Source organism: Hyaena hyaena, unplaced genomic scaffold, assembly GCF_003009895.1.
Source record: "Hyaena hyaena isolate Hyena2069 unplaced genomic scaffold, ASM300989v1 scaffold_764, whole genome shotgun sequence".
Lineage (NCBI taxonomy): Eukaryota > Metazoa > Chordata > Mammalia > Carnivora > Hyaenidae > Hyaena > Hyaena hyaena.
In genome coordinates, this window is record NW_024081395.1 from 135,112 (window position 1) to 147,467 (window position 12,356).

Here is a 12,356-nt window from a genome sequence, read left to right on the forward strand (position 1 = left end):
TTACAACATACTGTCATTTCCATTACATGGCTCTTGCATCTAGAACATAAAGGACATAAAGTACATGAGTACCTAAAAGTGTCTGGCTCATAAGGTACAAGAACAGGTCTTCTCTCTGTTCCACAGATTAAGAAACCAAAGTTCAGAGATTATAATTATATCCCCACAACCACGAACTAGTAAATGATATAGCCAGTCACTTTCCAGTAAACCACAAGGTGTACCCAGAAATAACTAAATGACACATTAATTGTTCAATTTCTCAAACAAAAGTTGATACACATAGAGCAACCACTTTAACAATAGTTTGGCAGTTCCTTTAAAGTGAACCACATGCCTAATATGTGACCCACAGTTTCACTCCAAGTTCAAGCATAAGAAATAAAAGCATGTGTCTGTATGTCTGTATACAATTGTACACAAATGTTCATAAGTCCTTTATTTGCAATAAGCAAAACCTGTCAGGCTCACTGTATGGCAATAAAGGTAAAAATGTTTTTAATACAAGTTCATGCACATACTTGATATTTGTTAATATTTCTTTCTCAACTGTTTTTCGACCAAGAAGAAAGCCACTCGTCACTTTCACTCGATAGTAGATGTTATGAAAACTTAACACAGCTACTTCAGTAAACGTCTTCAGGTTGTTGGAGGTTGTCCTGGGGAGGTCATTGGTGTTTCTTTGTGACATTGGGATAAAAACTTGGTCATTACTGGAAGACATCTGGAGGGTTTCTGCCTCTCTGTAGAGGAAAAAGCAACAGTAAGTTGATTGTCCAGATAAATGAGGTTGTAAATACCAGTTAACAGTACAGTTAAAACAAGTCATTTTGGTACACATTTCCAATTACAAAATAAATAAATCCTGGAAATGTAACATACAACATGGTGGCTATAGATAATAACATTGCATTGTGTATTTGAAAGTTGTTAAGATGGCAGATCTTGAAAGTTCTCATCACAAGAAAAAAAATTGTGACTTTGTGTGTGATGGATGTTAAACAGATTTATAGTGATCATTTCACAATATAAACAAATATTAAGTCATTTTATTGTATACCTGAAACTAATGTAATGGTATATGTCAATTATATATCAGTTCAGAAAAATTTAAAATAGAAATATAAAATTTTTAAAAGAATGTAGAATACCTTGTTAGTCTTTTTTATGTGCTTAAGTAAAAATATTTTGGATACAGTGGGTTCAATAAAATATACTATTAAACATGTTTTACAAACAAGTCCATTTTAAACTATAATGCAATAAATAGTTACATTTTCAAAGAACAGGCCATACTGTGGTAAGAACATCCATGGGACCTATATTAGGTGGGGCAGACTCAACTCCAAATGCATAAACTCCAATTAGTAGTTAATTAAACATCTAATAAGTAAATACAGAGAATGAAAATTACTCAAAACTCATGAAGCAGGAAAAAGATAAGTGGGAGTTAGACCTGCCTGGTTTGAAAAAGCATATTATGATACAACTCAAGATTAGGGGCAGACCACATGATTACCATCACCTGCTTTTGTTGTTTTATTTTGGGGTCCTTGACATAGTTACTACAAAAAGGGGATTAATCCAGGCAGTTGGGGACAAGAGAAATTTCTCTGAATTTATAGCTCCAAACTTTATATACCTGGCTGTTACGCTCCTTCAATCAGCCAAGACATAAGCTCCAAAACTGGGATGACATAATCATTTCTTTAATGGGTGAACATATTTATTTATTTTTTTAATATATTTTTTAATGTTTTTATTTATTTCTAGGAGAGAGAGAGAGAGAGACAGCGTGAGCAGGGGAGGGTCAGAGAGAGAGGGAGTCACAGACTCTGAAACAGGCTCCAGGCTCTGAGCTGGCAGTCAGCAGAGTCCGACGGGGCTCGAACCCACGAACCGCGAGATCATGACCTAAGTGAAAGTCAGACGCTTAACCGACTAAGCCACCCAGGCGCCCCTGGGTGAACATATTTAATTCTAGAAGATTTGGAATTAAGTATAAAAATGATTAAGAAAACCAAACTAATAATGAAGCAGAGATAGAATTTAGAACAAAAACAGAGTACTAACTTTATAATTGAAGTTTAGAGGTGCCTAGGTGACTCAGGCAGTTAAGCATCGACTTTCACCCAGGTCTTGATCTCATGGTTTGTGGGTTTGAGCCTCACATCGGGCTCTGTGCTGACAGCTCAGAGACTGGAGCCTGCTTCAGATACTGTGTCTCAGTCTCTCTCTGCCCCTCCCTCACTCACGCACCCACATACTTTCTCTCTCTCTCTCAAAAATAAAAAATCATTAAAAGAAATTAATAAAAAATAAATTTATAAGTAGAGTTTAAAAATGCTTCCTAAGACTGGGTGCCTGCGTGCTCAATAATTTTCTTAATGCTTCATAAGACAAGTTATAGAAGTTTCCTTTAAAATATTTGAACTAAGACTTAAGATGAACTTAAAATTTTTTTTTAACGTTTATTTATTGAGACAGAGAGAAACAGAGCATGAGTGTGGGAGGGGCAGAGAAAGGGGCTCCAACCCACAAACCATGAGATCATGACCAGAGCCAAAGTTGGATGCTTAACTAACTGAGCCACCCAGGAGCCCCAAGGTGAACTTAATAGCTTGTGAACTAGGTTTTAAATGTCAAATGACCATCAACTTAGTTTTTTTGTTTTGTTGTTCTGTTTTGTTGGAGTATAGTTGAAAACCCCAGTTTTAATATTTTTTTTTTAATGTTTTATTTACTTCTAGGAGAGAGAGAGAGACAGCGTGAGCAGAGGAGGGTCAGAGAGAGAGGGAGACACAGACTGAAACAGGCTCCAGGCTCTGAGCTGGCAGTCAGCACAGAGCCCGACGCGGNCAGGCTCCAGGCTCTGAGCTGGCAGTCAGCACAGAGCCCGACGCGGGGCTCAAACCCATGAACCGCGAGATCATGACCTAAGCGAAAGTCGGACGCTTAACCGACTAAGCCACCCAGGCGCCCCCCCAGTTTTAATTTTTAAAAATCAAAGTTATCAGGGCTCCTGGGTGGCTCAGTCAGTTGAGCATCTGACTCTTGATTTCAACTCCATTCCAGGGCTGTGGGATGGAGCCCTGCGTTAGCCCTGCGTTAGCCTCCATGCTGAACAACGAACCTGCTCAGGATTCTCAATCTCTCTCTCCCCCACCCACCCTGTCCCTCTCCTCTACTCACATGCTCTCTCTCTCTCAAATAAAAAATAAAATAAAATAAATTTAATTAAAAAAATAAAAAGCTATCCATGAATAACTTTCCCTCTGGCTATCCTAAATCTAGCATCCTCCAAAGAACAACTGTAAAAGTAGATAAAATGTAATATGCAACTGGCACATTCTCCAAGATAGATCACATACTGGGACATAAAGCAGCCCTCCATAACTATGAAAGAACTGAGATCATACCATGCACACTTTCAGTTCACAATGCTATGAAACTCAAAATCAATCACAGGAAGAAGTCTGGAAAACCTCCAAAAACATGGAGACTAAAGAACACTCTACTAAAGAATGAATGGGCCAATCAGACAATTAGATAAGACATTAAAAAGTATATGGAAACAAATGAAAATGAGAATACAAAAATCCAACCTCTATGGGATATGGTGAAAGCAGTCCTAACAGGAAAATACATTGCACTCCAGGTTTATTACAAGAAATTAGAAAAAGCAAAAGTACAAAATCTAACAGTGCACCTAAAGCAACTAGAGGGAGAGCAACGAGAGCACCACAAATCCAGTAGAAAAAGAGAAATAATAAAAATCAGGACAGAAATAAACAATATAGAAACCAAAGAAACAGTTGAACAGATCAATGAAACCAAGAGTTGGTTTTTTGAAAAAATAAACAAAATGGACAAACCTCTAGCCAGGCTTCTCAAAAAGAAAAGATAGAGCACTCAAATAGACAAAATCATGAATGAAAATGGACTGATTACAACCAACCCCTCAGAAATACGAGCAATTATCAGGGAATACTATAAAAACTATATTCCAAGAAACTGGGCAACATAGAAGAAACAGACAAATTCCTAAACACACACACAATAACAAAAGTCACACCGGAAGAGATAGAAAACTTGAACAGACCCATAACAAGTGAGGAAATTGAATCAGTTATCAAAAATCTCCCAATAAATAAGAGCCCTGGGCCAGATGGCTTCCCTGGGGAATTCTACCAGACATTTAAAACAGAATTAATACCCATTCTTCTCAAGCTATTCCAAAACATAGAAATCGAAGGAAAACTTCCAGACACATTTTATGAAGCCAGCATCACTTTGATTCCCAAGCCAGACAGAGACCCAGCAAAAAAGGAGAACTACAGGCCAATATCCTTGATGAACAGAGATGCAAAAATCCTCAATAAGATACTTGCAAATCGAACTTAACAGCACATAAAAAGAATTATCTAACATGATCAAGTGGGATTCATCCTTGGGTTACATGGCTGGTTCAATATTTGCAAATCAATCAACGTGATACATCACATCAACAAAAGAAAAGATAAAAATCATATGATCATGTCAATAGATGAAGAAAAAGCATTTGACAAAATACAGCATCCCTTCTTAATCAAGACCCTCAAGAAAGGCTAGAAAGAACTTACTTAAACATCATAAAAGTCATCTATGAGAAGCCCTCAGATAACATCATCCTCAACGAGGAAAAACTGAGAGCTTTCTTCCTGAGATCAGGAAGATGACAGGGATGCCCACTCTCACCACTGTTGTTTAACATAGTGCTGCAAGTCCTAGCATCAGCCATCAGAAAACAAAAGGAAATAAAAGGCATCAGAATTGGCAAAGAAGAAGTCAAACTCACTTTTTGCAGACGACATGATACTTTACATAGAAAACCCTACAGATTCCACCAGAAGCCTACTAGAACTGATCCATGAATTCAGCAATATTGCAGGGTACAAAATCAACGTACAGAAATCGGTTGCATTCTTATACAACAATAATAAAGAGAAATCAAGAAACTGATCCCATTCACAATTGCAAAAAAAAAAAAAAAAAAAAAAACAAAAAAAAAAAAAAGAAAAAAAATAACCAAGAAAAAAAAAAAAAAAAAAAAAAAAAAAAAAAAAAAAAAAAAAAAATGGAAAAACATTCGGGGCGCCTGGGTGGCTTAGTCAGTTAAGCGTCCGACTTTTGCTTAGGTCATGATCTCGCGGTTCGTGGGTTCAAGCCCCGCGTCAGGCTCTGTGCTGACTGCCAGCTCAGAGCCTGGAGCCTATTTCAGAATAAAAATCACACTATCTCTAAAACACACCAAAACACAAAATATCTCTCTCTCTCTCTCCTAGAAATAAATAAAAATAAGAAAAAAAAGAAATGGAAAAACATTCCATGCTCATGGATTGGAAGAATAAATATAGTTAAAATGTCATTACTACCCAAAGCAATCTACACATTCAATGCAATCCCAGTCAAATTTGCACCAACATACTTCTCAAAACTAGAACAAACTGTCCTAAAATTTGTATGGAACCACAAAAGACCCCGAAGAGCCAAAGTAATATTGAAGAAGAAAACCAAAATGGGAGGCATCACCATCCCAGACTTTAGCCTCTACTACAAAGCTGTCATCATCAAGACAGTGTGGTATTGGCACAAAAACAGACACATAGACCAATGGAACAGAATTGAGAACTCAGAAGTGGACCCAAAAGTATACAGCCAACTGATCTTTGACAAAGCACGGAAGAGTATCCAATGGACAAAAGACAGCCTCTTTAACACATGGTGCTGGGAGAACTGGACAGCAACATCCAGAAGAATGAAACTAGATCATTTTCTCACACCATACACAAAAATAAACTCAAAATGGATAAAGGACCTGAATGTGAGACAGGAAACCATCAAAACCCTAGAGGAGAAAGCAAGAAACCACCTCCTTGACCTCCACCGCAGCAACTTCATACTTGACACATCCCCAAAGGCAAGGGAATCAAGAGCAAAAATGAACTATTGGCACCTCATCAAGATTAAAAGCTTCTGCATAGCAAAGGAAACAATCCATAAAATAATAGGCAACCAACGGAATGGGAAAAGATAGTTGCAAATGACATATCAGATAAAGGGCTAGTATCCAAAATCTATAAGGAACTCACCAGACTCCACACGCGAAAAACAAACAATCCAGTGAAGAAATGGGCAGAAGATATGAACAGACACTTCTCCAAAGAGGACATCCAGATGGCCAACAGACACATGAAACGATGCTCAGCGTCCTTCCTCATTAGGGAAATACAAATCAAAATCACACTGAGATACCACCTCACGCCGGTCAGAGAGGCTAAAATGAACAAATCGGAGGATTCTAGATGCTGGCAAGGATGTGGAGAAACGGGCACCATCCTACACCATTGCTGGGAATGCAAACTGGTGCAGCCCCTCTGGAAAACACTGTGGAGGCTCCTCAAAAAAGTAATAATAGAACTCCCCTAGGAGCCAACAATAGCACTGCTAGGAATTTACCCAAGGGATACAGGACCGCTGATGCATAAGGGCACATGTACCCCAATGTTCATAGCAGCACTCTCCACAATAGCCAAAACATGGAAAGAGCCTAAGTGTCCATCAACTGATGAATGGCTCAGAAAGATGTGGTTTATCTATACCATGGAATACTACATGGCAATGAGAAACAATGAAATCTGGCCATGTGTAGCAGCATGGATGGACCTCGAGGGTGTTAGACTGAGAGAAATAAGTCAGGCAGTGAAGGACAGCTACCATATTTTTGCACATATAGGAGGATTAGGAGGAACTTAACGGAGGACCGTGCAGGAGAAGAAGGGGGAAATAGTAGGGGAGAGGGAGGGAGGCAAACCATGAGAGACTCTTGAATAGTGAGAACAAACTGAGGACTGATGGGTGTGGAGGGGAGGGAGGGTGATGGGCATGGAGGAGGGCACTTGAGGGGATGAGCACTGGATGTTGTTGGAAAACAACAAGAAACTATTTATAAAAAAATCAATAAAATGTTTCATATCAAATATTTCAAAGTAAAAAAAAATGTAACATGCAACTATTTGAAGAGCTCTGTGTGATGAGTAACCAAAGCAGCCAGGACTTACAGAGCCAAAAACCTGGAAAGGAGAGAACACAAAAGCAAACCCAGCATTCTGTGCCCTTTCCTTTCAAGGCAAATGGCACATATATGCAGAAATTTTCAGAAAAAATAGGCATAAAGAAACTGCTAAGGCTAAAAATCTGAGCAAATATTTAAGCAGTCAATGATAAAGAATATTTTAACTTTTAATATTTGTGGACCTTGTTCCTGGGTTCTCAGGGAAGCTATACTTTAACTTTTCCTACCAAGGTTAAAATGACTTGGCAAAACCTCAAAGCATAAGCTCTGTTTCTGCCTGGAGCACACATTGTATATCTGCTTAATTCAAAAAATAACCAAAAAGGAGCATTCCACACATAAAGATAAGAAAACAAAAGAAACCTCCCTGGTTCCCATAAGGGTAAAGTTACATAGCCTTGCACATGCTAAAAACATAAGATAAAGTCTGTAACTTTCTGGAATGTCCTTCATCATCATGATGTGTAACTCTTTAAAAAAAAAAAAAAGAAAGAAAAAGAAAAAGAAAACATAGATAACCCTGCACCAAATGTTCCTTCCCCAAAGCACTCTCTTCTTTTTCAAGATTATGTATCTCGGGCTGTTGTGCTAACTTGGGCTCAAATAAATTCTTTCCCTTTCTCTTTAAAAATTGTAAAAAGATTTGTTTATTTGGCATCAACATTACTTGGCATCAAAGGGCAGGATATCAGAGCAACTCTCCGGAGACCTCCTGGAACTTGGGTGCTGGGAAACAGCACAGGTCTTTTGTGCCCCTCTGAACTCCCAGAACCTCAGAGATGTATTGGGTGAGTTCTCCTGTTATCTTCACGTCCTCAATTTGAGTTGATGATCCTGGCTTCTATTCAAGCTGTTGAGAGTTATAGGGATGTTCTGTAGGTGGGAATAACTTAGAGGGGTTGGAATTGATGGGCTGGATGTTTTAATTTGGCATTATATACTAACAGTGTAAGGCTTGAGTAAATTTTCTGGCTAGAAATATGATAGACTGAATCACTCAGCCCTAAGCAGCAGGAACATTTGCTCCTCTGGCCAAATAATCCTTGCAGATGACTGAAAGCCTATAATGGAAGTGTCAGAGGATATTCAGACCTTCAGAGGTCCCATAGGAATGTCCCATCTCATAAGGTAATTAATGATTGACTGGTCCGGGGACACACACATAAAGAATGATTATCCAGTGCTCTCACCCCCCTCCATGGTCTTTGACCTCACTGAGAAAAACCCAGATATATTAGAAGGTGTATCACAGCCCTTGGGAGTAATTCTCACAAGCAGCACCCTCTCAACCCACCACACTTAAAATCCTTAGATCTGATTCAAGCCTTATTCTAAAAATAAAACTGAAAGTAAAAGGAATGGGAAGCCATGCTGCAAAAGCTTAACAGCTGCTGGAAAACCAACAACCACCCACAGGAAACTCTGGCAGTCTACACATACAATACACATGGAGCCTTGTGGGAAAATTTAAGGATGACCTGAGTCTCAAATCCTAAATGGGGTTCTTTGACATATCTGGATTAGTTTTCTTGTATACATAATTAAAGCCAGCTGTAAGACTGAGCAGCTAGAAACTTGGAAGCCATTTGGTTTAACCAGTGAACCCCCTGGCTTTGGGGGGAGGAACCAATGCTCACAAAGGTACTCTGGGCTTCATTCATTCGGTTTGTTTGTTGCTGCAGTTTTTTGTATCTTTGGAAAAAACGGACCGTGTTCTAACCTGAAATGGAAAATAACTAATTAATGGATCCAGAAATTATCATGCTGTCTTGCAGTCAGATTTGTTTTAATAAAAGGAGGATATCTGGAAATTGGGTCTAAGATGTCCTCTCCAGAAAAATTACTGAAACAGTTTGCACCTTGTTTGTGGATGTGTCCTTATGTGTTACAAATGAGGTATTTTCTCTACTTCCAGACGGTATCGCTAAATTTAATTTGTAAAGGAGCTCTATTTAATTAAAGGAAAGAGGTGATGCAAAGCTGGGCATTGTAAAACTCAGAAAGATAAAAATAACTCAAATGTTTTTTAAGTTCATATGATCTGGAATAAAATTCCCTACACTCAGGCTTTTACGTTATGCCATAATAAAGATGCCTCCTAGCAAGGAACCCAACTGATGGTGGAATGAGATAAGGATCGACAAAGATTTAAGACACCTGACCCACTTCCCAGTAGTCAAAATAATGAAGAAAAGGGTGAGTAAGACGGACAGACACTGGAAATCCTAAAACCACCTCTTAAACACAAACACTGGGACCAACGCCCAACCCACTGCCTGCTCCTCCAGTTTCTCCAGAGGGCTGAAAAGCAACCACAGAAAAAAGCCTGTTTTACAGGAGGAAAGTACAGGAGACAGAGAGAAAGGAATGTTAGTCCAAACTTTGACCCTGTCTGTGCCCTTGCCAGCAGCACCCCTGCCGCTCTGCCCCCCCTGTTCTGTACCGCCATCAGGGTCACTCACAAAACCGGCTCCTATACCACTGCCTCCTGCACCGTCCGCGCCTGCTCCTCCTAAAGCACTGCAAGCCGTTGGTCCCCTTCCTCATGAAGTCCAAACTAGAGCAGCTCTCAGATCAGCATGAACAGGCCTGCAGGCTCCCTTGGACTTGAACCGCTCACTTGAGACTTCCCCACAGGAGCCCCAGGTAAAACTGACAGCGAGTAACAGGAACAAATTCATTTAAGTGAACACAGGTACAACGTATTCAATATTGACGCTAACTCAAGGTTGTTGGTTTAATTAAAGTAGACACGTTTTGGCAGTTACCAACATCAAATGTGAAACAGATAATCAGCTTTTATTCTACCTGAATTTATTAAATTCATGTTCTATTTGTTTCAATTTGTCAGCAAAAATAACTTAAAATGCTATATGATTTTGCCTGTCAAATGAAGTTCTCATTGGTAATTGTTAAATGCAAATAGGTTAAATACATAAAAAGATTTATAACTTTCAAAATCTCTGGTAACTTAAAACTTTTGGTAGGCTAAATGACAAATTGGGTTGAATTCATTGGGTATCTAAGTTTTTTCCAAATGAGATAAAATACGGAAACATTTAGTACTAACAACGCTTTTCTGCTTTTGTATTATTACTAAGAAACTAAAGATACTTCAGCTGGCTGGTAAATGACTTTATCCTTTATTGAAAATTATACTATTAAATATACACGTTTACAAAACTTATGAAATGTGTTCATAAATTTGCCAATGTAAAGAATTCTAGTGTAACAGCTCACAATCCTATTTAGTTTTCACTGAAGACTAAGGTTTCTAAGAGAGAAAACTCCACTGAATGTAATTAAGACTGCTGGAAATGATAAAGAAAGCAATTCTGTATGTAGGAAAGTAGGAGATGTGCAAGAAAGGTATAAGAAATGAAAATATAATTTTGTTGAGAGCAAAAAATAATTTTGTCCTAAAATAAGACTCATTGTTTTACAGAGGGAAGGCTTACAACAAAGTCTAAAAGAAAAGGACAGTTGTAATCTGTGAAGGGGGATCTTTGGAAAAGAATTTTATGCATGGTCAGGACTGACTAAGATCAGAATAAAAGAGTTTAAAAATAAACTTGCATAGAGAAAGAACAGGGAGAAGAGGAAAACTTCGTTTCGGGACACAGAGGGATCCAATTTCCAGCTGTGCAGCTAACCCTGAGCAGGACTCACTGGTCCCAGGCGACCCCGGGAGAAACTGGCCCTCTGCTCACCAGCCAGCTTGACCTGGAGGGGAAGTGGCGCGCCTGAAGCCACTCCACCGCTCTTCTGGCTCCATTCAATTCTCAGTGGGGAGGGGAGAGGCTTGAAAATGCTTGGAAGGACTCGGCCTGCAGGTTTATATTTTGGGCGATATCAATGGGGGCGCCGACTAAGATCTGGAAACGAGGTCTGGCTTGGGACATAGAGCACGGCCACCTTAGCTACACCTGCGGCACAGGGAGATCGGACCCAAAAGAGTGAGTTGCAATGCTTGGTTCAAGAAGGGACTGGGGCACCACCATTTTTCTCCCCACCAACCACCAAGGCAGGACCTTAGAGAGTTGCAGAGGGAGGCAGTGGAAGCTAAGACCCACCTACACCACGCCACACACATCCCCACTAGAGAGCTGCTTTTTTTTTTCTTTTTTTACTGGAGCCGGGGGCAAGACCAACATGGACGCACTACCGTGATTAATTCTAGATTAATTCTTTCTAATCATATATATTTTCCTTTGTCTCATTCGTATCCATCCCCTCTGCCAGACTGGGCACTCTGATCACTGATTTGCTTAAACAGTCACATTTAATCCAGTCTCTAGATGTATATTCTACACCTCTCCCATACCTTTCTCTCTCTCTCTGGAATAATCAGACTATATAGTTTCTCTGAGTAACATTATCTTCGTTTCTTTCTCCTTGCCTCTTACCATATTCTCCTGTTTCTCTCTCTGAATTAAGCCTCTTATTCTCTCTGCCTGGTCATTTCTCTCCCAATTTCGCTTTCTCCCCACTCTGTCATTTCTCTCTTTGTATATGCTCTTCCATCACCACTGCATACACCCAGCTCTTTATTTTTAGCTGGGAATTCTGGTTTTATGCTCTTGGACTGTCCTTTGTCTTTTTTCTTTTCTTCTTTTTTATTTTTACTTATTTTTATTCTTATTTTTATTATTTGTCTTTCCTACTTCCTCTTTTTTTCCTTCCTTTTTTTTCTTTTTCCCTTTCAGTTTGCATGTTTGTTGGATTTGTCTGTGCATTTGTGTGCTTTTGTTCCCTGTGTGTTTGTCTGTCTGTTTTCTTTTCCAAGGCTCCTTCAAGAAACCAACCAAAGTACACACAGTGGAGAGTCCCAAACCACTATGAGTAGGGAAATAAAATAACCAAAGTCTAAATAAAGGAGACCAAAAGACACCATTCAAAGAGCACTCCCTGAACGGACAAAGAGCCTTCTTTAATACAGCAATACTCACAGGTGTAGAGTGCATAACAATAGCTTTTAAAACAAACAAGAGATAGAAAGCTACCCAAAATGATGAAATGGAAGAACTGCCCTCTAAAGAAATTCCAGAAAGAAATGACAGCTAAAGAACTGCTCAAAACAGATATAAGCAACATAAGTGAATAAGAATTTAGAACAATAGTCATAAAATTAATCACTGGGCTTGGAAAAGGCATGGAACACATCAGAGAAACTATAGCTACAAAGACTATGGAGCTTAAAAATAGTTGTGATGAATTAAAAAATGCTATAAGTGAGATGCAA

At 39.1% G+C, this 12,356-nt stretch overlaps 1 protein-coding gene across 3 annotated transcripts in view; it reads right to left on the minus strand.

The window, feature by feature from the left end:
• ABCG2 (ATP binding cassette subfamily G member 2 (Junior blood group)) overlaps positions 1 to 12,356 on the minus strand; it is a 148,614-nt gene that overhangs the window by 45,671 nt on the left and 90,587 nt on the right. For all 3 annotated transcript variants that reach the window (XM_039218438.1, XM_039218439.1, XM_039218440.1), the window contains one exon: positions 522 to 743. In XM_039218438.1, coding sequence (XP_039074369.1) covers positions 522 to 724 — 203 coding nt within the window. In that variant the 5' untranslated portion in view covers positions 725 to 743. The remainder of the gene's footprint in view (positions 1 to 521; positions 744 to 12,356) is intronic.